Here is a 25,220-nt window from a genome sequence, read left to right as displayed (position 1 = left end):
GGAGCTGGGCGGTAGCCCCAGTGGCCCTGGGCCTCCCCTCGGCTGCTGCTCGGGTGGACCTGGCAGGTTCCCAGGGCATGGCTCAGTGATCTGGATGCGGGATGGTGGGACCATTTCGTACTGATGCTCAATTTTCCTTTCGCAAGCCTCTTTCCTAACGATGCCTGATCAAGAGACCTGTAACTCTCTGTGTCAAGCCCTGGGAGAGATCTGATTTCTGAGGAGCCAGAAGAGCCGTGGACATGAGTGAGACACTAAGGATGACGTCTGATGCAAGGGGACCAGCTCTAGTCAAGCCCTTGCCATTGAAGCGCAGATCACAGATCTGTAGAAAATGAGGGCTGAAGGGACCTCAGAGGTCACATCTAGTCCAGCCCCTGCTCCAGGCAGGACCAGCCCCAACTACATCACCCCAGCTAAGGCTTTGTCTACCCGGGTCTTAAAAACCTCCAAGGATGGAGAGCCCACAGCCTCTCTGGGTAACCCCCTCCAGTCCTTCACCACCCTCCTCGTGAGAAAACTGTTCCTAATATCTAACCTCAACTTCCCTTGCTGCAGCTTGAGCCCATTGCTCCTTCTGTCATCTGCCTGCACTGAGACCAGTCCAGCTCCATCCTCTCTGCAACCCCCTGCAGGGAGCTGAAGGCTGCTATTCAAACCCCTTCTTAGTTTTCTCATCTGCAGACTAAATCAGCCTAGGTCCCTCAGCCTCTCCTCGCAAGTCGTGCCCCGCAGCCCGAACCATTTTTGTCACCCTCCACTGGACTTTCTCCAATTTCTCCACATCCTTTCTGTAGTTGGGGGCCCAAAACTGGACACAGGACTCCAGATGTGGCCTCCCCAGTGCTGAACAGAGGGGAAGAATCACCAGGGATCCTGGTTTTCTCCAATAAAAAAATAAAATTCCCAATTTTCAGGAACCCCAAATCTACATTTTTCTGTGATTAAAATTAAACTGAACACCACTAATATGTGTGTGTGTCTCTGTGTACACACACACACACATATATAAAAAAATATAAATATAAATATATGAATGAGATTTCTTTTGGCCCAATCCTCCAATTTGTCGGGGTCACTCTGAATCCTAGCCCTGCCCTCCAGCGTATCTACTACTCCCCCACAGCTTGGAGTCATCTGCAGACTTGCTGAGGGTGCATTGCATCCCGTCTCGTAGGTCACTGATGATGTTCATACCTGGTGCCTGGGAGCACTTGCAAGATCCCAGCTCATGGAATAGGAAGAGCTGTCTTGGAAAACGACTGGGATGAAAGGGGGTTCGGAGGAAACGGTGTACAAAAGCAGCGTGGCACCTCTGCCCCCCAGTTCTCTGGACAAGATACCACCCCTCCACTTGCAGGTACTTGCATGGGGGCAAGGGAATGAGAGCGCTCATAAAAGTGACCTAAAATGGGGCAAAAAAAATGTGCCCCTTTTTTGCCTCTTCACGATGGATGAAGGCTATCATAAGGTCATAAGAAAGTAGGGCTGGAAGGGACCTCACAAGGTCATCTGGTCTAGCCCCCTGCTCAGGGCAGGATCACCCCAACGAACCCACCCCCACCAAGCATCGTCTAACCTGCTTGTGAAAACTCCCAAGGACGGAGACTCCACGATTTCTCTCGGAAGCCTGTCCCAAGGCTCGACCCCCCTTGTCGTCAGAAAGTGCCTCCTAATCTCCAACCTGAATTTCCCCCGCTGAAGCTCGAGGCCATTGCTCCTAATCCTGTCCCCTTCGGTTGCGTCTCTATCCTCTTCTAGTGTTTGAAGGGTGTTAACAAATCCCTCTCCCATGTCAAGCACTTGGTCTAAGACAGACACCCATGGCAGGGGCTGACGGGGAAGACACCCTCCCAATCCCTTCCCGTCCAGCCAACTCGGGTGTCACTTCTTTGCTGCGTGCGAGGGCAGGTGGGGCTGGCGCTCGGGGCGGCAGCAGCCTTGGCAAGACTTGGGCACCTGACATCAATTTGCAGGGGAGGAAAACCACGGGGGCCCCGACTCTCAAGAGCCACTGATGGCAACAGCAAGCGCGCTGCTAAGAGCAGGCCCACGCCTCGGGGAGGGGGGTGCACGCCGCGGTCGGGGACATGGAGGCGTGCTTCATTCATCGCCGTCACCAAATCCACGGTCTTGCTTTGCAAGGGAGTCTCAAATGGGGGTGGAGGGGGCTGAAAAGGAGTGGAAAGGGGGGGAAATTACCATCTTCGTCGGTTCGGACGATTACAGGCGAGCTCTCCGGGCCCGGCCCCACCTCCGTGTGCGCCACCACGGCAATGCGATATTCTGTCCACTTCTCCAGCGACTCCAGGAGGATCTGATTCGTGGTGGGGGGGATATCGTTCACCTCCTTAAGCTCCGTGTCCTCAGAGTCCAGTGCTCGGTAGTGGATGCTGTATCCAACCAGGACACCGTTTTGGCTCTCGGCCGGCGGGGGCCGCCAACTTACCAGAATGGCGGTGGATCTGGTGCTGACGCATTTTACGTCTTGAGGGGGGGCAGACGGTTCTAGGAGGGGGGAGAATTCAGGAGGGAAGGGAAGAAGGGAAAAAAACAAAAGATGGGAAAGATAAAAGAAATAAAAAGAAAATGATAACAAAAAAATCTAAAATAAAACGTACAAAAAATTTGGTTTAGGAAGATAAATCAAAAAAGAGGGAGAGCTTTTTGTTTTAATTTTTTTTTTTTAAACTAAAAAAAAAAAAAAAGAAATTAAAAAAGGCAACAGAAACGAAACGGGGCATCGGAACGGAAATGCTACAAAGCAAAGCAATAAAAGAGACAGCGGGCTAGTCCAGGGAGTCCTGCAGCTTCTAGCAAGGGCGAACCAAAGCTGAGCATCTAGCTGGTTTCCAACAGACGGTTTGCCATTCGGTGGTCAGAGCGGACATTTAAGCTGTTAGCTTTTGGGTTCAAGGAGCCTGGCAACCTCTGAAATACTCGGTCACATTTTAAGTAGGTAAAGGTTTTAGTCGGGGGTCCTTTGCAAAAGATTTGCACAAAGGACTAAGGAGCAGGTTTTCAAAGATATTCAGGCACCTGATGGGATGCTCAAAGTGCCCACATCCTAACGGAGCGAGGTGCTGAACCTGCTCCGGTGCTTCTGAAAACCCCATAAAGCACCTGCTCGGCCCTTTGAAAATCCGACTCTGCAAAAACCTGATTTTTAATAGCTGAAATGGGCCTGATTTTCAGTGGGCAGGTGCTCAGCAAGGTCTGAAACTCAGAAGATGAACTAGGGACCTAAAAGCACTATATCTGACTGAGAAATCGTGCTGCTAAGGGTGCAGGCACACGAAACAAGTGAAACGGTCCAAACGCCTCGGAAACGGTTTCAAAGCGCCGGCTGAACGCACGTACCAGCCCTCTGAACCATTCCCAAAGCGGCTGAAAATCCTCCAAAATAGCATCTTCTGGGATCTGCGAGGGAGGGAAAGCGGGCAGATCAACTATCCAGCTGCCAGGGGCGCTGCTGGGATCTCCATTATCTCCTGCTGGGATCTCCATTATCGTAGGAGCCAGTTTTACTGCCCTCCACCACCCCCACCGCTGACTCCCCTGCAGCCGGAGCTGGTCCCTCCAGCCCTACCCCCTCTGCCTTTCCTTTCAGCTGAAGTAAAGAACTGGACCTGAAATTGCAGACCCCAGGACCCCAGGAGGGGAAGGGGTGAGCACAACTGCAGGTCGCAGCAGCCTCTGGGAGCATCCCCGGGCTGGTGCCTAAAGACGACCACAGTGCTTGCAGCCAGGGAAGGGCCCAGGGGCTGTACGCACGTCCCGGGCTGCAACGCTTGCATTGCTGAAACACTTCCCAGGGGGTTTCGGTTGTGCCATCTGCCTGCAGCCTAAACCCATTTGCGAGCGCCTCGGTGTGACAACGTAGCTGCGAGATCTCTGCCCCGCTCGTCACCACCCAATAAGCGAGACAAAAATCGTGCTTCGGCTGGTTAATTGTCAAGGCACGTTTGCACATCTCTTCTAAATGAGTCAGAGGGAGCCACAATAACCGCTTTGAACTCCTGCCGGTAAAGGGAGACCTGCCGACCATGGGGTGTCACTTGGAAAAAGGCAAGTGCAAATGCCGATTTACCCTAAGACGACGGGCTTCTTGGGGTAAATCCAGTATCTTTCATTAGACCAACTACAATAGTTGGAAACATTTCTTCTTTGCAAGCTTTCAGGCACAAACGCCCTTCATCAGGCCGAGGCAGCGTCTGCAGTTGGTCTGGGCTCTTCCCGGGTGATCATTTGTGTAATTTCCATTTCGAACAGCAAAATTCGATAGCTTCATGTGAAAGTGCACTAATTCAGCGCTCGGGAAGGTGACTCAAGCCAAATCCTGCTGTCCTTGATCGCAACCCCGCTGAAGCGGATGGAGGTTGTAGCTGAACACATGGGCCCAATTCTGGTTTCAGGACAGATTTCATACATCTGCACTAGTCTGCCACCAGTGTGAGGGGGGAGCCAGCCGCAAGGACTGCAGGATTTGAGCCCCTGCCGTCTGCATTACCAGCACCCCAAGCAGCGATTTCACCTTCTCCCTTTCTGCTTTAATCGTCCAACTCATTTTGCACCGCTAGCGCCTTGGCTTCGCCAAACACCGGCTTGCCCACTCCTTTTGTGCGTCTAGCTGGTTTGACTTTCTAGTTCAACTGCACTGTGGCATTTGGGTTGCAACCTTGCAATGGTGAGGGATGCTGAAGGTAAAGCAGGATTTGCTTTCCTCTTATCTAGTTTTTAAATCAACTGAAAACTCTTCTACTAAAGATTCGTTTTGGCTTGGTCTTTCACATCACCTGCTCCCCTCCGCATTTGGGGCCTAACATGCCTGGAGGGCTCCTTTAATGAATCAAGTTGGACTTTCCCAGATTTACTCTCTCTCATCCCTAAAAACAAAGGTTTTGGTGGAGAGACTTCCCTCGGGGAGGGTGGGTGGGGGTCAGGTCCCGGTCTCCCAGACCTGGCTAGCCACGCAAAATAATGCAGAGCATGTCAAACAATCAACCAAAGCAACAGACTTGAAAACAAAAAAAACCAAAATAAATCAAGTCATTAATTTCAAACGAAAGATCCATCAAAAAGGAAATCAGAACAAAACACCAGCGCTCTACCAAGCGGCTCCTTTGGGGACATTCCCAGGCTCTGTACCTACCTTCCATGCTTCAACTGCTAACTTATAAGACTTTCTTACGAGAGAACAAGAGAAACTGAGCTACAAGGCCAGACCGCTGCTCCTGGTGGGTTTCTGCACGTAGTTTGCTTTTTTGGAGGCTGTTCAGTCCTGACTGTCACCAGCTCCTCTGCTCTAGGCTATTCCCACCAGCGCCCCATGGCCCCCGGATGTCGGTCATGAGAACACTTGTCCCTGATCTGTCCTGTCTTGGGCAAGATGACGATACCCAGCCCAGAGCGCGGGTTGACAGTGCGAAGAGTCCCCGCATCTCTCGTCGCCTGCCTTGCCTGAATGGCGCAAGTATGCCAGTGCATTGCACCCTTCCATGCGTTAGAAGCATTTAAGACCCTTTCTACTGCTGGCAAGGCTAAGCAGTCCCCAGATGCCTCCGATGACCTCCCCTCTGCACTTAAAAATCAGCCCCGGGGGTGGTGGCATCAAAACTTCCTTCACTCCTTAGCAGCCCAGCTGAAGCCACAAGGGATGAGAAACCCACTGCAGAGAGGGTCTGACCCGACCTACCCTTTCCATCCTGAGCCTAAGGCTGCAGAAACTCCTAACGAAAGCCCCAGCAAGCAGAGCACCGAGCTCCAGCCGGCACTTGGGTTCACTGTTTCCATTGGCAGCTGCTGTGCCCGGGATGCTCACTCACTCACCCTCTACACTCCAGCACAAGGACCTGCCGGGTGGCCCCGGCGCGAGACCTCCTTTCGGTTGCGTTTGCAGCACTTTCTCTGGTTAAAAGGGAGCAGGGGGGCCCAGAGGTGCCCGTGCCCCGCGCCGCTCGCACTGACCACAGCACCTGGATGAAAACAGCCACCAAGTGCTGGCTGGCCGCAACTGAAGACGCCTCTTTGGAGTTCATGGCACTGTGAGTTTCCTTCACAATCCAGCCCAACCTGCATGAAACTGGACACATGCGTGCGAGACTGAGCAAGTGCGTGCGCGTGTGTAAGGCACAAGTGATGCGTGCTCCCCTCGGCCCTGCGAGCTGCGTGCGATGAGCAAAGCAGCACCCAAAACGTGGCTCTGAGGCAGTGGGATTTACCTCTGCACCAGATCCCTTGGCTGCGCTAGGATCCTGGGCGGAAGAGCTCACGGGCTCGCCATAAAGCCTTTTTTATTGCTAGCAGCCCCATCCACACCTCCCGCGTGAGCGCCCGCCGTGGGATGCTGTGCGTGCGGAGGAGGTGGCAGCAACAGGGTGGACTGTATTTGTGAATCTGCTTGAGACCAGCCAGTACTCACCTGAACTGCATCTTTTACATGCTTTAAGTTGACTGTCCAAGCCACAAGAATGACCCTTACTGACCTCGTACAGGACAACGTTTTTAACCCTTTAGGTACCACAGACTTTGGATCGATTTATTGCACTCATGACTCTCTTGGGACGAGAGGAGAAGGATCAGAGCAACTGGGAGGGGGAACGTCCCCTCTTAGGAAGGAGCAGACAGAATGAAATCCCTCCCCGGCTCCTTTGCAACCTGCATGCCTACCCTCCTCCCTGTCCATCCTGCCTGATGACGCACACCACGAGAAATTTCTGATGGGAGAGAGTGGTGAGAAACCCCAGGGGCTCTGCCGCTAGGTTGCCAAAGGCACCGTTTCCTCCGCACACACGTCTCTGGTACTTGAAGAGTTAAAACCCAGCTACTTCAAGAAGAAAAAGATACTTTACCTTTAGTTTAATGGATTTTAACTTTGGTTATGATGCTCGGGAGAGCTACCCTGGCAGAGATGTAGAGGAGGCTGTGCAAGGGGCACATGCAGGAGGGGGGATGCTGGCTACGTGGGCAGGGGCATGGCAGCTGAGACCGGGAGGAAGATGAAGAACGCCACAGCAGGCCACGGGTGGGAAGGCTCTAGGGATGCGAGGATGAGATGCAGTCATGGCGTGAAACAGCCCAGCAAGAGAGAGAAAGAGAGACAGATCAGGGAGCTGGCTTCGCAGGCCTTGGAAGGGAAGGGCATGCAGGCAGAAACACAGGCAAGCAGACAGACAGATGGACAGGAGACAGAGAGAAAGAGAGAGAGCACGAGCCATGGAGCAGGCCACGGAGGAGCTGAACAGAAAAGGGGCTGCAGAAGGAAGACACAAAAGCCTGTCCTGAGCCAGAAGATCTGCGAGCCGAAGAATGCCGCCCGGATGGGGAGACTTGACTCGTTCCTCCAGCAGCCAGCCAGGAAAAAATGTTTCACCACATTACAAAATACGGACAGCGCCCAGCTGAGGTTCTTAAGAGCATTAAATTCATGTCGCTAACAACTGGGCCTATGCAGCCGAACGACACAGAATCGAATTAGGCCTCGGTCTGGGCTTGCGCCAGGATAAAAACCATTCCCGCCTCCCCCATGCTCTCTCCTTGTCACCCTTTAGGGGAAACCTCCTAACCCCTAGAGCCAGCGTCCCCCTCCCCGCCCCCCCCCCAACCTGCATGTACTCAACCAGAAAGCACAGGTTTGAAATCTTCTCCCCTCTCCATCCCTCCCCACGGCTCCCAGAAGCTCTTGCAAAACCAAAGACGAGTTAGGAAAAGTTTCGATGCCTGTCTTTTTACCATTCACTCATTATTTCTCAGTGCCGACTCCCTCTAATGGTGTCAACCTCGGTCAGAGCCACAACCAGCAGAGTCGCAAATTCAAGAAAAGTCGGGTTGTTGTTGGTTGTTTTGGAGGGGGTTATAGGTTGTCTATATTTTAAAACATTAGAAGGAGTACCGGAAATCATCTCTGAACGGACTGGAGACCCGAGCAAGCCCCAGTGAGAAATTTTGTCCGAGGCAGAGACCCAGATGCTCCTTTTCTTCCCACTTGCAGGAGAGGGGGAAGGAAGCAACACTCGGCACAGGAAGGCAAGGCAGGCCGCCCAGCCGTCGGGCTGCAGCTCCCGCTTGTTAAGGACTCGGAGAGATGGGAGCGCTCTCTCTCGCTCTCTCTCCTCACGCTGGCCAGAGCCATTCCTGAGTTAGTTTTGCTCGCGGCTAACTCCTAACTGCGGCCGAGTGATTTAGTAGAGATGAGAGGAGACAGAAAACACAAAGAACAGCTGCCACAGCCACTCATGCAGTGAAAAAAAAACACCTCGTTTAAAAGCAAAGATCTGTGAAAAGCCCAGGTTGAAATATTGCCGTCCAGGGTTGGCCATCCCCAGGGCAACAGCGAAGGGAGACAATCCATTAAACTAAAACCAGCACGTTTTGGTGACGTACGCTCTGCCCCCGTGTCGTTAGCAACCCCCCTTCAAGCATGCCATGGCCCGTCTCCAGCACTGGCTCCGGAGAGCAGGCCGTGTTCCCGCGGGCTATGAAGTCGTTTATGAGCAATGGGGTGGGGGCTGCTTTCCCCGAGACCGACGACAGTGTTGGTTTTATTAATCGCCGCCTTTTATCCCCCGCCCTGCCACTCACAAACCTCTTGCTGAGAGTGCTTTCAAAGCGAGCTGCGTCCCTCTGCGCCCCCCGCCCCGACCCCGAGCCGTGAGCTCCTGCTTGTTAACGAACCAGACCACAGATAGCCTCACGGGGGTGGTGGGAAGCCATCCTCACTGAGCATGTTCAGCGTCAGGGGCCCATGGGACGTGCTCAGCTCGCTCCAGCGAGCTGCTCGCGTCTCCCGCTCTCAAGCGCACGGTGCCAACTTGCACCCTCCGAGAAACGGGGGTCCTCCAACTCGCCCTCTCTTCCCCACAAGTAACTCTAGATGCTTCATCCTCTGCTGAGGGAACGGTGCCACGTATAGCTCGCGGACCCCCAGGTCCATACCCCTGCGCCCACCATCTCTGGCTCCCTGACTGCCTTCCCGTCAGAGAAGGGTGGGAAAGGAGAGACACCTACTAGACTGCAGGGTGCGCTCCCGGACCTCCGGGGTGAAGGCCCCCAGGCCCAGATCTGAGCGGGCAGCCAGCCGGAAGACATACTCAGTGTTGGGCTTCAGGTTTTCCACCATGAACGAGGTTGCGGGATCGAAGGTCCTCGACACCTGGATGTGGGCAAGGGGGAAGAGGAAATAAAACCAAGAAACAAGGAGCAGCAGCAGCAGAGACACCCCGAAATAAAAGGGCTCTGCTTCCCCCAGCTCTCCTGCAGTCCCTCCGCGGACAGAGGGCCATTGATGTCCCAAGGGTAACGAGGCACGGGGGGTCGTCCGGCACCGCACGAGGTCCTCTGAAGACTTACCTCCCTGCTGTGGTCTCCTTCCCGGAAGAGGAGGTCATACTTCACTATGATCTCCTGACGGGGAGGGCTCCACGAGAGCAGGATGCTGGTCTCGGTCTTAGCTTCTGCTCGGAAATTCATCGGCTGCCCAGGAACTGAGGCCGGCAGAAGAGGCACCCGCAGGGCAGGGAAGGAGAGGGCAGAGGAGGAGAAGGGAGATAGATGGGGACCTGGTTGACTTGGCCCTTTAAAAGATTCCCACCTCTCCTTCAAGGTGTGTCCGCAGGAGACTGCTGGCGTGCGAAGTCACCCGCGAGGGTCTTTATTCACCCAGCAGGGCCATGAGAGTGGCTGGTCTAGAGGACTTGCAGACCAAAGAGGTCTCCTGGACTCATGGGGTCCGTCAGCCCGGGGCAGGATGCAGCTCTTTCCATTAGGCCCCCCTGCCAAGAGCTAGAGTTCTCCACCCCCACGTGACCGGCACAGGACTAAGGCCCTCTTGTTGGGAGAGCAAATTCCCTTCTCCACTATACAAAGGCCTGTGGATTCAAGCCTGGAAGCAAGCTCCCAATTACAAGGGGAGGAAAAATGATCCATTGCAGGAAGGGAAGAACAAACCCTTCCTTTCATCCAGTGCCCTACATAGGAAAGGGCATTCTGGCCGGCATCTCGCACATGGGGAAACCCAATTCCCACTTGGCCTAAAACCTCTACCAGGCATCCACCAGAGCAGGTGTTTTTTACCCTGGCCAAGAGGCAGACACCTACAGCTCTCCGGATCGCAGAGTGTTTGGGGGATGCCACCTAAGCTTCACCACAGCCTTAGAGGCGGAGAAACCGAGACACCGAGACGCCACGGTCAAGGAGAAAACAGACTCCTGTCTTCTACTTGCCTACTAGACAGGACTCAGGAGTCCTCATGCCCAGGTCCTCTGCTCCAACCACTACCCAAGACTGTCCTCCCTGCACAGTTGCTGCTATTCAAACCATAGATGTCCTGCAAAAGGGAGACGCTCTGGGGACAGCCACGGGCATAACAGCCTTGCTACACCGCGAGTCAGCTAGCCACCCCTCCCTCCGGGAAGCATCTACCGCAGCTCGGTGCGTCTGTGCCTATGCGGGGTCTGAACTCACCTCCTTGCTGTGTTTTAACCTGGATGGGGTCAGAGAGAGGCCCATCTCCCACGGACGTGAAGGCCAGGACCCGGACGGTGTAGGTTTCGTCCTCCAGGAGGCTGCCCACTGTGGTCAAGAGGCTGTCGTCCATGTTGTGCTTCTGCCAGTTGCTGACGGGCTGATCCGGCTCCATGGTGTAATACACCCGGTAGCCGCGAATCTGCCCATTGGGCTCCACTGGCTCTTCCCACTGGATGATCATGGTGTTGCTGCTCAGCATGCGTCCCTGGACATTGCGAGGAGCGCTAGCCGGCGCCTGCTCCCCAGTGCGGGTCACCACAGACTCGCTGGGAGGCCCCTGCCCAATGCTGTTGACGGCCGACACCCAGATCTCATACTCCGAGTTGGGGCTGAGTCCCCCGATGCTGTAGCGGGTGGTGGTGATATCCTCTTTGATCTGGTAAGGGCCGTCCTGGCTCTTAGACTTGTACTCGATGACGTAGTAGGACACGGGATCGGGGTTCCCGGAGTCCCACGTGATGGTGATGCTTGTTGCAGTGGTCTCTGTTACCATAGGTGTTCCAGGAGCCTTAGGGAGTGCTGAGGATTGGGAAGAACAGTCGCTTTAAAACCATATGCTAAAACGGTGCCTAATTGGCTTGTTAGGGCCCCACAAGCCGTCAGCAGCACATGGATCGCAGCGCGGCTGTTCCGTAAAGTGCTGCTGAAATATTATGAACCTAGTTACGCTCTTTATTACCCTCCTTAAACTGCTCCATCAAAAGAAAGCGTTCAACTAAACATCTGGAATCATTAACGCAGGCTTCAACTGAGCATCCACCAGCTCGCACCGCGCTGGGGCTTCGCTCGCAGCTCCGGGAGAGCGGGGGGAAGCGTCTCATTCTGTATCGCTAGCTGCCCTTACGTGTGCAAGTTGCTGCCTCGCTCTGCATCGGTGGCGTGCAGCCACTGCGTGGCTTCCTCTAGAACAGGGGTGTCAAATTCACCGGGGGCCCCGGCCAGATCTGGACGATGGGGCTGGATCCCGCCCGGGGCATGAGGGCTGCTGCAGTGGCGAGGGTGGTGATGGCAGGGGCCCAGGGGCTAGAGCAGGGTACAGCAGGGGCAGGAGTGGTGCGAGGTCTGGTGGCAGTGTGGGCAAGCCAAGTTCACTGCTGATGGTCATGACCTATGGGGCCAAAGGGCCCAACTTCCGGTAGCCCAGCGGGCTGGAGAGAAAGGCTCTGCAGGCCAAATCCAGCCCGCAGGTCGTATGTTTGACACCTCTGCTCTAGGCATGCAGGTTGCTCTTTCTACATCTAGAAAGCTGAAAGAGCATAGGCCTGTTTTGGCTCTTCAGGCCATGCGCTAGACCCACCCTTTCTCCAAGGATGCACTCTAGCCCAGGGGCTGTCCTTATAGGCAAGCTCTGGACCCTGTTGTCCTGTCTGCACTCCCTGAGTTGGACGCTCTGACAAAATGGTATCTATTTTCTTTCCATCCCCACTCCCAGCTCCATCCCCAAAACCCTTATGGAAGGTGTCAGTGCTCAGAGCAGACACCCGCTCAGCCCAGAGTTCAGTAGTGCCCCACCCGCACATCAGGACCTGCTTAAAGATATCACCTGCCCTCCTCTTCAGGATCACTAGCCTGAAGCTGGATCTCATTCGCTGGGGCAACAGAGGATGCTTCTCCCAGACACCCGAACTAGGCTCTAGTGCGAGGGACTACAGGCTAGAAGTAGGCAGGTCCTCAGGGCCTGCTCTGACTCCTCCAACTCTGGAACAAGAGCAGGGAGCAAGTCCCTTGGCTGCTTGCAGATGTCCACACATTGGCCAGCCAGCCCCACGTCCCAGCACTGGTAATGCATATGCAGGGGTTTGAACCTCAGCGTCCCAAATAAAGGCAACTCCAAAGTCAGGGAATGCCCCAAGCCAGCAATGGGAAGTGGGCGAAGCCTTTGGCTTTCCATTTATTGGGGATTTCTTTGTGTCTTGGCATACCCAGGCACCCATGCACTAGAACATCACAGTCACGAACACACTCACATGCCTGCACACACACACACGCGCGCGTGCACATTCCTGCGCATGCACCCACGCAACTATTTGCTCACGTGGGCTTAGACTTGCACACACAGTCCCTGGAAATCATGCCCCCACATGCTCACACCACGCTCATCACTTCTCTCGCGTACATACGTGCGTGACCACATGCCTACATGCATGACCATGCCTCCACACGCTCCCATGCATGGTCATACAACCATATTTCTCATCTCGTGCACACGCACGTGTTCCTAAAGGCATGCCCAAATGCAAGGTCCTGCAGTCTCATGCTCATTCATGCACATTCCCCCATGCTCACATGTCTGACCATGCACACACATGCATCTTCACAGAAGCTACACACTCACTCGCACACGCATGCTCACACTCTCTTACATTTCACCGTGATCTGGGCCACAGCCTCTATGACTCCCAGGCTGGACATGGCCACGCAGGTATAGTTGGCCGAGTCCTTGACATCGGTGAGCTCTAGGACATTGCGGCCCACCGGCATATCATCTTCTGGCGTCAGGTCCTCTGCGCCCTGCATCCATTTTACATAGGGCATGGGCGAACCCACTGCCACGCAGGTGATGTTGACGTTGCCCCCGGGCATGATTTCGTGGCTGACGGGCAGGATGGAGAAGCGCGGGGCCACCCGGCGAACTGCGGATGAGACGCACAGAGGTAACAGAAAAAAAATAAAACGGAAAGGGGGGGGAAAAAAAAGAAAAAAGAAGAAAAGAAAGAAAGAAAAGAAAAGAAAGACAAAAAGGGGAGAAAAAGAAAAAAAGAGCAGAAGATAATTTAAATATAGATGGGGGTTGTGGTTACGATATTTTTCCTTCATTAAAAAAACAAAATGAAACCAATAGAAAAAAAACAAACAAATCAAAAACCAAACCAAAAAAAATCAAACTTCAAATAAATGTTACTTCACAAACAATATATAGAATATAGACATAAAGCGATATTTCATAGCAACAGGGTTCCATTGATCAAGATTAGACCCATCACAGCACAGATAAATACACAAAAATTTATTAGCAATTTCTCATCTTTACTGACAAGAGCTGGCTTTATGCGCATCGAAAAGTCTCCTCCACAGCTTCCGGGGCCCCAGCTCCCCGCTCCGTGTCCCCAAATGCCTGCTCCTCCCCTTGTCTTTTGGGTCCGATTCGTCCCTTCCACCTCCTCCCACGGAAATCCGGGACGACCCCCACCACCGAGTTTTCCTTGCAAGCGCCTCCCTTCTCCAAAGGGGTTGGTGCCCTGGGACAGGACCGCTCTCACACCAGCGGGCTCCCGTTTCCAGCAGGCGTGGAGGGAAACGGAGAAGGAGGAGGTGGTGGTGGTGGGGAATTGGGTAGGGAGGGGGAAGAAGCAGCTTCCACGAATCTGTCTTTGTTGGAAAGGCCTTCAATCGGTGGAGACCTGGAGAGGGGGGAGGATTCAGGGAGAGATGCAGAAGACGAAAAAGAGATCCTTCCCCAATCTCCAGACGCCACCTGCAAGGCAAAGAGAGGGGGAGACGGGGTCCCCAGAGCAGGCTACAATTTAGTTCATGTTTGTGAATGTGTGCGAACCGTCCAGAAGGAGGCAGCCCCCCCTGGAGCGACAGCGGAAAAGATGAGAAACTCTAATGAAATTTTTGTGGTTTTCGGGTATAGAAACCCTAACGAAGCCTCTTTAAGATCTGACACGGTTCCATCGATAGATGCAGCTCTCAGAGTCACAAACATCATGCAAAATAGGTAAAAAAAGAGAGAGAAAGAGAGAGCGAGAAAGAGAGAGAGAGAGAGAGAGAGAGAGAGAGAGAGAGAGACAGGGACAGGGACAGAGAGATAGGAAAATGCAGAGGAATATAATTTATGGGCTGCTAGCAAATGCCCACATGAATAGTGGAGAAAAAGAGAGAGAGGAAGACAAGGAGGAAGAGGACGGGGGGGAGAGAGGGAGAGAGAGAGAGAGAAAGAGAGAGGGGGATGGGGAGGGGGAAACCCACTTTAATGCTGCATACTTTTTCTAGCTGATGTGACCCAATGTGGTGGCTCACATTGTCACATCTCAGCCCTGGCGGAATAATAAATAGAATAGAATTAATAATAATAAGAAAAACGAGGTAATGAAACTTGAACGTTGAGAAAACAGTGACATGTTCTGTGCATCTCCTTAGCAGAGAGGTGGATGCAGCTTCCAGACCTTACACGATAAGAACATGGACGCAAAGGAGAGGGCGCCGTTTCTGTGGCTCCATTTTCTGAAGGGACTGGGACTGGATGGAGGGACAAGGTGGGGGCTTTCCTAGCGGACCAAGTAAGGAGAAGGGACGAGTGAGAAAGCCCAAGTGAGAGACTAACTCGGCTCCTGGCTTCTAGAAGGGATCCACACCGGCTGTTACCAGCACAGCCAGCACGATCCCCGGGTCTCCCTGAGCCCCCACCTGTGCTAGGCGCCCCCCATTATTTCACTGAGCCTGCAGGTTGGTGTGCCACTGCAGTCCAAGGTGCAAGTGCAGCTTGTGTGGACACACCTGATCTGGCTGGAAGTTGGCCTGGGTGCCGAGAGCAGCACAGCCGCAGAAGCTGCACGGCCACGCGTCTCAAACACCGAGCAAGGTGTCGAGAACAGGGATGCTGCTGGGGAAGGCTCTCTCTTCTGAGGGGAATGACTGCAAAACCACGGCCTGCCCTGCCCTGGGGAGGATGAACAAGGCTTCAGTGAACTACCACCTTCCCACGCTGGCAGTGGGGAGCAGAGCCAGGTCCCAGTCTGACTGGAGAGCCCTCCTCTCCATGTTTGCAGTACTGCCATCCATGCAGGTAGCATGCGCCCACCTGCTTCATACTCCTAAGTGTTCATTTGTTAGGGGTGTCTAACACCGCCCCTATTCCTTTGCTATACTATGGCTAGTTCCCATATTTCTGGGCTTGGCTGGTTGCATGGGGCTGGGAGGAAAGACTGACTGTAGTTTTGCTAAGAGGTTGGATAATGGATTTCTCTAGGATGGTTTGGATAGGGATGATCCTGCCTCAGGCACGGAGTTGGACTAGATGACCTATAGAGGTCCCTTCCAGGCCAACTTCCCTATGACTCTGCGATTTAGGAACAGAATTTGGACCAGGCTGTTGCATCCAACAAGAGAGGCACTGGGAGTGTCTACATGTGCATTTACACTGGCTTAAATTTACTGCACGGTCAGTTACTGTGCAATAACCGGGAACAGGCCGTCTACACGTGCAGGCGTTAAAGCCCATTAACGCTGTGTGGACTGACTTGGGACTAAAGTTAGTCTAAAGTTAGACTAAAGTTAGTGTAACTGGGCAGTAGTTTCACAGTTTTGGGGTCAGAAGAGACCTGAACAGATCATCAAGTCTGACCCCCTGCCCTGGGCAGGAACAGCTACACGTGCGTTATTGCTCGGTAACTAAATGGGCATAAATTTGATACCTGCATGATGCGGGTCTCAAATTTACGCTCAAGTCAGCTGCCATATTGACTGTGCAGTACAGGTGTGTGCCCGTAGACATGTGCCCATACTGTGCGGTAGTTCTGGTTACTGCGCATGTGTAGACGCACCCAGTGAGAACCTCTGCTGAACAGTTGCTCAGTCTCAGCCCACGCCATAATAACCATCAGAAACCGCTTGCTGGGCTCCCTCCACAGTGCCATTGCCATTGGCTAATGACAGTCACCCTTTACCCACCTCCCTTCACAACTGAAAGGTCAGAAACTGCTCCCCTGTGATGGGATTCAATGGGAAAAGCAGCTTCTGCCTTCCCCGGCAACCCCATAAGCCGGCATCTCCACCTCAAGCAGCACCTGTGGACCAGCCCTTAGCGTGGAGGCAGAAAGCCTCAGGGGACTTGACGCAGGGGAGATCCTGGGTACAAGGGTAGGGGATGCGTCTCCCTACCTTGATGCCATGGAGAAAGGTATACGGCACAGGAGGCATAACCTCACCTAGACACTGGTGCTTGGAGATGGGTCCCTACCTAGACACAGAGAGATGGTGGGAGTGTATAAGCCCTCTCGGACCCTGGCTCTGGCTGGGAAAGTTGGCCAAGACACAGCCACATTGACCACCATGACTTTGAAGAGGAGAGGCAAGGCCTCTTCCCAGCTGGCCCAGGGTCGAGGAGAAGCGAGTGTGCCAGCAGTGGCTGGGGGCAGATGGGACAGGTATCTGGCTGGGGTACACTGGCAGGAGTCTCCCCTGGGGCCGACACGGCCACGTGTGCAAGGGCGGCGCTGGGCCCTGCAGGATGTGCCCCGGCTACCGGTCCCATCCTTCTTTCCGCTGCGGCCGGGTTTCTCAGCTTTGATGGGAGCCGAAGCCCAGCCATTCCCCCGACGCCGGCAGCGTTTCAGAAAATGGAGCCACGTGAAGACTGCGCTAGTCACATCTGAGACAAGATGGAGAGAACTTGAAAAGAAACAAGTGGGGGTCACATGCAGACAGATCTGGGGAGGGATGAGTCTCCTGAGGAGGGGGCTGATACGTAACTTCCTGGGGGAGGTGGGGTAGGGGAAGGCGAGGAGAAATGGGGAGACATACACTGACGGACAAGATCCGGTCAGCAAACAGCATCAACAGCAACAAACAACGGCAAAGTGGGATGCAAACACGGAGTTGTCATGGAAACAGAACAAGACACGTTAATTCAAACGGAAGTTAATTAACAGAAAACCAACGGAAAAAAAGGAAGGAAAAGAACAAACCAGAATTTCAACAACTGAAAAGCATTGTTCAATGGGCAGCAGAGTGCTGAGAATCGGAGTCTGAAGGGAACCAACCCTACCGCCGGCTTGCTCGCTGGCACGGGGGAAGATGGGGATCGTCTGCTCACAAAACACAAGCCTGCGCCGGCCCTGCAAACACCCCCCCATCGCTCCGGTTTTCAGGTCAGGCCTTTGGGGCCTCGGTTTGGCATCGCCGCTCGGCTCCTGGAACGGCGCTGCCAGGCTTTGCAAAAAACGAGGCCAAGAGGAAGTCCTGATGCCAAGGAGAAATCTTATGAAGGGGACGCCTTAGAAGCAGGCTGGCAGTGCAAGGGCAGAGATGGCTGGGAGCTGCAGTCCTTCTGGGGCTGTATCCTGGTTTAAAAAAAGCTTCACGAGGACACACACATACACGCATGCACACATGAGCCTGGGCAGTGAGAGTGCCACCTGCATTAGTACGGGAGTCCCTGCACACAGGCCTGGGAGGACTCAGGGCAGTGACAAGAGAGCTTCCCGTAATGAGAAACACTCAGCGGCTCGTTGCAATAGGTCTGCTAAGGGCCTGGGCAGCAAGCGAGCCTTCCTCCAAACCATCTTGCTGCTAATTATTTTAATAGCCGACCTGCTACTGTTTGAGTGTTGACATGAGATTGCACAAACTGCGATGCTCCAGGTCAGCTTCTAGGTCAGAGCCTTGGGGAAGAAAGCTTGACCGGCAGCAGAGAGACTGAATTGAGAGCTCTCGCAGCTCGCTCAGGCTGGAAGAAGGGATTCGCAGACAGAAAAAAAATGCAATGGGAAGCCCCCGGTTCTGCTACTGGAGACACCTGCATGCTCGGGAAGCAAACCCCAAGAAAGCAAGAACATCCCTCTGTGCAAAGAAGGGGCTGGGGACCTGCAACTGGGGGTCTTCTAGAGACCATTAAGGCAGCGATAGATTTCTTCCAATCTTCACACCCCTTCCTTCTCAAAGCTGAGCTGCATGTAGGAGCCTCACCTTGGCATAAACTATGTTCAGGACAAATATACACTAGCCTCGTTCTTCCGGTCTATGCTCACCGAGCTTTACAAGTGTCATTTATTACCCGAAGGGCAGAGCCAGGGAGCAGGGGGCTGTCCCGCCAGGGCCAGCAGCTGAACCCAGCCATCAGGAAGCTTGTGCCCTGCTCTTGCTGTCAGACAGCCCTGCTTGTTCAACCACAGGAGCCTCTGGCCTGGACGGCAGTGAACGGACTGGGAAGTCCATGTGAGAGGGTCACTGAACCCAACGGATGATAAAAGAGCAGGGTGGCAAGGTAACAGCAGGAGCTACTTCCAGCGAAACCAGAAGGTAACGCTGACCCGGTACCAAGCCGCTGCGTGGTTCAGGCACCATCTCCATGAGAAACCACGGCAGGACAGGTGCAGCTCCTTGGGGTCCACGCTGACGGCAACCCGGACCCAGGTGGATCAGGTTTAGAAAGGGGTTCTGCTGGCGGGGGAGAGGGCTAGGGGATGCGTTTTCATTGCCGGTCTGAATTTCTTTAGAAAGGAAGAAGTTAGGGCTTTTCCTGGCTTGCACTCACCAGGCGTACGACCCGCTGGGACGGACGTGGGAGCCAGGGCTGGACTATCCTACCTGCTGGCTGTGCAGCACCATACACCTAACCCACATCCTTGGTCCCCATGTGGGAGGCAGCTAAAAGGGGAAACAATGCACAGCATCCTCTCTCTCCTCCTCCCCAAGCAGACTGGTAGGCAGAGACGGGGAACACAGTCTTCCCTATAGGCATCCATCGCTCTGCCCCATGATGCTGTTTACACTCAACTCCTCTGACCATCACCCCCACCCGAAAACCATTCAGCTTTGAGCAACAAGGGCGCAGGAGCTACCTGCTACTGCTGCTACCAGCTAGCTCTGCAAGTGTTTTGCAGGATCAGTGTCACAAGGGGAGCACAGCCTTCGGGGGAAGGTGAACAATCTCAGTTGGGCTGAGATTTATATTCGTCTCTTTTATACTATTATAAGGTTCGCGGGCCAGGGAAAAATCTCTTTGTTTTGGGTCTGTGCAACACCTACCATGACTGGGGTCCCTAGAGGTGCTCCCCACTGTGTACAGTAACAGTCAGATGCCTCTCCCTGCCCCTTTCCAATGTCTGAAACCACTGTCAAACCTCTACTGCTTTTATGTAGATGTAGGAGACAGATGGAGACTCGGGATCCAAGCCTTCCTGAGCTCGCTGAGGATGCCTGGGATGGATGTTGGCTCCCCAGAAGCCCACTTACATGGCATCCACCACTCACACACCCCCATATGCACCGCTTCGATGACCACCAGCACTTTTTAAAAAAGGATACGGCTCCCCACCAACAGCGCCCTGCAACTCTGGCTCTTTAGAGAAGCTCCCTCCATGCCACCCTCCCAACGTGCTTGTTGGAAAGGGGCGATCTTGTCCATCAGGTCAACTTTCTGTGCCTCAAAAAGTTGCGTTTACCCTAAAATTCGCTAGAAACTTCACAAATAAACCAAGCTCTACAGTTTTTACCTTCTGATGGGGCAGGTGAAGCCTGGCTTTGCTGCTTCTCCCGAACGCAGGGAGACTGCCCCGGGCTGTGTTCTGTGAGCAGTATTTTCAGTTCATTATTGCCCTCAAGTGGTCACGATCCAATCTCCCCCCCAGCCCTCCCAGGTTCGAAAGACAACCTGAGGATCCAGGGGGGGCAACACCGACATTTTCGAGGGGGTGAACATACAGACCTGGCTGGAAGAGACTCTGGAAGATCCGTGTTGGGTTTTGCAACACCGGAATAGCCGCCCTTACAACGTGGTCCCAGGACCGGTGAGAGAAGTCTGAGGACTGATCAATCAGTTTGCACGGAAGAAACCCACCGATTTCGCTTTCCACCCCACTTCCAGATTAGCTTAGGGGCGCAACGTTAGGACAGGGCGAAGCAAGGAGACTGGGAAGGCACGCTAGACAAGGACCCGTCACTTCAAACCCCGATTCACATGAAACCGAGTCAAAGGAACAAGGAAATGAACAAAAAAAAAAAAAAAAAAAAAAAAAAAAAAGAATTGAAAAGAAACTCGTGAAAGGAAAATTAAAGAAATGAAGTGACTGGTGAAAAGCACCAAACAAAACCGAATGGCATTAACATTTTGACACTCAGCAAGCCGCTGCTCCAAATGAGGTGAGAAGGCGGACATTATCGGCCATTTTGGCGAGACAGGAGTCATTCCGTCTTACTCCAAAATGAGGACGGGGTAAGGGAAAGGGTGCCAAAATAATGTGCAGCCTCTACGTTATTAGTGAAGCTTAGATTACACCTGTCCTCCCCTCCCAAAAGGTCGCTTCTCCCTGCCCCCTGCGCTCTCCGTGCAGCCGCCTCTCCCTCTCTTTCTCTCTCTCTGTCCCCCTCTCCCCTCCCTTCTCCCTCTCCAAATCCAAATTGGAGGTTTGTTCTGCTGGGGTGAGGCTGGTTGGGTTCGGATTTCCGACCTCCGTCCCTCCAGAGGACAAGGAGTCTCCCCTCCTCCTGCCCAATCTCCTGCCTAATTTCTGCTGGTGCTAAATTAAGAAAAGGACACCAATAAGGAAACCAGACCGTGATCTGGGTTGGGACCGGAGGAAAAATTTGCAATTGCTACCTTCCCAATCAGCGTGATTATTTTGCCACTTTCATAACGTGTCAGTCGAGTGACAGGCTGGCTGAACATCTCTGGTCTTTTTTAATTTTTCTTTTCCTTTTACATGATTGAATAGCAAGTCGTCTAAGCCCAACTGATTTCCAAGCAGCGCTGTTGCGGCTGCCGTAATATTAGACGCACTTTTTTTTTTTTTTTTTTTAATTTGACAAGGTGTAATCTAATTTTTTTCCCCTAAAACAAAGAGAACAGCGATGCAAAAGGTGTAGGAGACACAGGCAGGCAGAGATTTCGAGATCAGTACAGCACAGTGTTCCTGCAAAGTGCCCTCTATAGATAGAGTTTTTGTTTCCAGTTGCGGTTCTTGGTGCCCTTGAGAAATCCTTCTGCAGAAACACAGCAAAGTCAGTGGTTTGCTTTTTTTTGTTTTGGTTTTTTGGTTTTTTTTTTTAAACTCTAGAATTTCAGAGCTGAGGACACCCCAAACGTGTACAGGGCGCTCCCCCTTCCTTGGAGGCGTTAGGCGGGCCTGCGAGAGCAATGTTAATCGTCATTCCCCCTCCCTGAATTCCAGCATTAATGGGATTCTGGAAGATGGCATGAAAGGGGGTCTACAATGAGGTGGCGGTCTTCTCGAGGGGCGCTACCTTCCCTTCCCCTCCACCCTGGATGGGAACCGGATTATATTAATGCTATTATGGCATGGACTTAAGATGCTCAGGATTTTAGAGTCTGCATGAGCATCCTGCTCCAGAGTCGCGCCCTGACGCTGCTCTTTCACTTCTAGAGCACAACTGCCGTATTCCCCCGTGAGCCTTGACTGGAAGCGCAGGGATTTAGCAGCATCCTCCAGGCCTATCGAGGGACATCGGTAGCTGCGGGCCGCTCTCGCTGACTCGAGTCGTGCGTGACCCCAACCTGCCCACCTCTCTACGAAAGGGGGCAGCGATTATTTTTTAATTTATAATTAGTTTAATGTGTTTGTTAGATGGTATTTCTCGAGCGACGCTGGGTTTCAGAGCGTCCAACCCAGCTCCGAAACGAGCGGTTTTTTTAAAACGGCCTTAATGTGACTGTTACCTATTTAATCCCTGGCTTGCTTTCATCTTTAGTCTCTGAGCAACTTGGTCTTTTCCTAGGACCCTGAAGAATATTTGGAACATTCTCAGCAAAAACCAGATTGCAAGGCTGGACGGATTCACCGAAGTTGAGGGCTGGACGGGACCTCGCGAGATCATTGGGTCCAGCCCCCCCACACCCCTGCTCTGGGCAGGAAAGAGAAATAACCCTGGCAGAGGGTGCGCCCAGCCCCTAGTGTCAGCGACCGGGCTGCAGCTCTGCTACCACCTACCCTACTTACGCTGGAAGCAGAGGAAACACGCATGCATTGTGCCGCTTTTCAACACCTGCAGTTGCACCAGGCTTGCAAAGGGCAGAGCAACAGGATGAGTGAGGGGAAAAGGGCTGGGGTTACCCCTATGGCACCGCAGCTGCTGAAGAGGCCACCAGCTGCCAAGCCTTAGGGAAGTTTTTGGAGATGCTCAGAGCTAAGCAATTAACTTCTCCCAAGACACAGAAGTGTAGCAGTGATAGCTTCGCATGTCCAGAGGTTGCTGAAGCCTTGCTCGTGGCACGCCCTGATGTGCCACCTGGCTTCCCTCATCGTTGTTTTACAAGAAAAGGGCTTGGAGGGACTTCAAATCCTGACATGTAATACTCCTTCCCGAGCCAAACAAGAGGCCGCTTGGATCGAGACAGTCTGTCGTACGTCCTCATCTAGATTGGGCCGCGGACAATGGCGATTTGTTCTGTTTTATGTTAGGCACGGCCCTTCGGCTTCAGGCACGTTATCAACCGGCAGAGCCTGGGATCTTTTGCTTTTTGGCTCGGTTATGCTTTGGGGAAGTGGCCGTCAGACGCAGTCTACCCTGGTTTTGTCTCCCAAAGGCGAATGGGCGCTCCAGCCCATACGGCCGTGATCCAAACACTGTCAAGCTCCAAGACTTCTCTCTCCCCATCCCGCCTGAGCTTGCAGACGTGCTTCCAAACTGTCCCTGCAGCTGCCCTAGGATAAGCTCCAGCACGGTGGGATCCCCATCAGCTGCAAGGTGAAGAGGCACTCGGCTTGCAAAAAAACTCCCCTCCCACCATCATCCCAATTTGGCCATGTGGAAGGCCTGATACAAAGTCCACCAACATCAATGGAAAGACCCCCATTGACTTTGCTGAGCTTTGGATCATCCCCTTATTCTCCGTCACTAAGGGCCAAATGTGTGTCTAAGGAGGCAGCCGCATCTGCAGGGATTTTCAGAAGTGCCGTAGCAGGGCAGACCCCCTCCCCGCAATCTCAAATCAATGGACGCTCTTAGGCGCTTTTGAATCTCTCTGCCTTTTAAGTGCCTACCCTTTGAAAATCAGGTTTTAAGTCACAGAATATCCAAATATTCTTCAGTGATCCCAGGCCCTTCTGGAGCCCTGCCTCTACTTCCTCCCCGGAGCCTCCTCCAGAAATGCATCCTGCTTTCTCCGCATGAAGGAGCCTGAAGGAGCATCTCCTCAGAGACTTTAGCAGATGTTCACGGGCTTGGATCACTAGGGCCATCAAACCTGACCGCCCGCTTAATGCTGGCCAGAGACCCTCACTTAGCGATTTCCATGGCCAGCCTGTTAGCCCCTCGCTGAGTTTGGGTTTTAGGTAGATGTCCTGCCCCGATGCACTTGCCAAGCCTCACTCCACTGCCTGGCGCCCGCGTCGTTTTTAGCTTTATTTTATGGCTGTTATTATTGGAGCTTAAAAAAGGATTTAGGCCTAAGAGCTTCTCGGATCACCTTGGGTCTGCGTAACCTGTCACGCTGGAGAGCAGCCAAGCGATTCCACCCTTGGCAGGGCCAGGTGGGCACATTAGAAACATTTTTATCAAGACCAAAATAAATACATCCATAAAGAAAGTGTATAAAGCCCTTTTTAGCGCATCTAAGCCCTTACACTCATGCACCTATTCATGAAGGCAAATTCTGGCATTAGTGGCAATCGTAAGAGGGGCTGGTAGCCCTGGGGAGGAGGGAGGTGGGATGGGGACTTCTCATTTCAGGCTCTACCCTCTCTGCTGTTTTTAATAGATATTTTTATAGTGGATTTTTTGGTTTTTGGGAGGTGGCGGGGGGCAACGGTTGGAATTGAAAGAGCCACAGCTGGCCACTTCAGAAAGACGTGGGCAACAACGCAGCATTTCTGAGTGGTATTCTTGTACCTATGGGTGTCGGAGGGAAAAGAGGGGGGAATTACCAGCACTGAGGGTCCGAGCACTGAAATCTCAGCATCTTAAGAGAAGGAGAAAGACAAACAGAGAGAAAGAGAGAGAGAACGAGAGAGAGAAAGAGAGAGACAGATACTGTGTCCATACTGCACTGGATTTCTCAAAAAAAATCACACAGCTTTAAGACCTGTACGCTAGGAAAGCCACTGCCTGGTCTGGTATTGTGGAACAAGGCCTAGTGGGGAGGGGAGCTACGGACAGGGGAGAGAAGAGCAGTCTGGTTGGTAAAGGCCAAAGCCCCGGGGGATTATAGCACAGTACAAAACCTACCAGCCCGCTCTTCCCCGGGGTTGGCCGGGGGGTGTGCATCCCCTTATACGGGGATGTGTAAGGGATTAATGGGGGGATGCAGGGGAGGGGAGCAAGGCTCTCAGGACAACATTTTCCAACCAGAATATGCCGCTCGGGGGACGGCTTGCGGTTCACAACAGAGACTGAGCGGCCAGACTTGTCAAGCCAGCCTCCCTGGAGCGTCCCTCTGCCGCGCAGCCTGCCCACGTGCCTTTGGAGAAAGAGGATCTCTCCGTCTTGGGGTCAGGTCCACGGTCCTGAAAGTCAGCTCCAGGCACGAGCTGGTTAAACAAGTGGGCGAGGGGTGAAACCATGACCTCTGGCCACCCCCCCAGCGGACAGCCCTGCTTGCCTTGGCATAGTGGGGTCCTCTGCGAACAAGGGTGGCGTGCGTCTCTGATGAGAGCCACCACCCCGTGCGTGCGTCGAAGGCAAGAGCTCAGCAGGGTTGATCTCTCCGTCTTGGGCTGCAGGTACTAGCTCCTATGTGGAGGGACTCTAGGGCATCGTCAGTGGGAAATGAGGAGGGTGTATAATGGCAAGGCCCTTGGAGTAGGAATCGGGTCCTATTTTGGGTGCGGGGTCTATGGTCCGGGGACGACAGGGAATAGGTTGTTCTAGTGAAATGATGCGAGAGAGAGAGCGAGATCCATCGGCACCACCACCCAGGGTTTCCTACTCTTGCCTCCCCCTCCCCAAAAACAAAGGTGGCCCCCCGTTACAGCGCTTCCACCGCCAGGAGTTAGAGCTGTGTGACTCCTTTCCTCCGA

The 25,220-nt window shown here is 53.4% G+C and overlaps 1 protein-coding gene across 13 annotated transcripts in view; it reads right to left on the bottom strand.

Annotated features, from left to right (window-relative positions):
* Positions 1–25,220, bottom strand: part of PTPRS (protein tyrosine phosphatase receptor type S) — a 205,226-nt gene that overhangs the window by 46,851 nt on the left and 133,155 nt on the right. For 11 of the 13 annotated variants that reach the window (XM_090026698.1, XM_090026700.1, XM_090026703.1 and 8 more), the window contains exons 7-11: positions 12,888–13,157; positions 10,462–11,043; positions 9,349–9,482; positions 9,007–9,151; positions 2,203–2,508 (exon numbers count right to left, since the gene is read on the bottom strand). In XM_090026698.1, coding sequence (XP_089882824.1) covers positions 2,203–2,508; positions 9,007–9,151; positions 9,349–9,482; positions 10,462–11,043; positions 12,888–13,157 — 1,437 coding nt within the window. The remainder of the gene's footprint in view (positions 1–2,202; positions 2,509–9,006; positions 9,152–9,348; positions 9,483–10,461; positions 11,044–12,887; positions 13,158–25,220) is intronic. The other 2 variants (XM_090026710.1, XM_090026711.1) reach the window with 1 other exon arrangement.

Source organism: Crocodylus siamensis, chromosome 14 (genome assembly GCF_052110815.1).
Source record: "Crocodylus siamensis isolate JL-2025a chromosome 14, ASM5211081v1, whole genome shotgun sequence".
Lineage (NCBI taxonomy): Eukaryota > Metazoa > Chordata > Crocodylia > Crocodylidae > Crocodylus > Crocodylus siamensis.
This window is presented reverse-complemented; position numbering and strand designations above follow the sequence as displayed.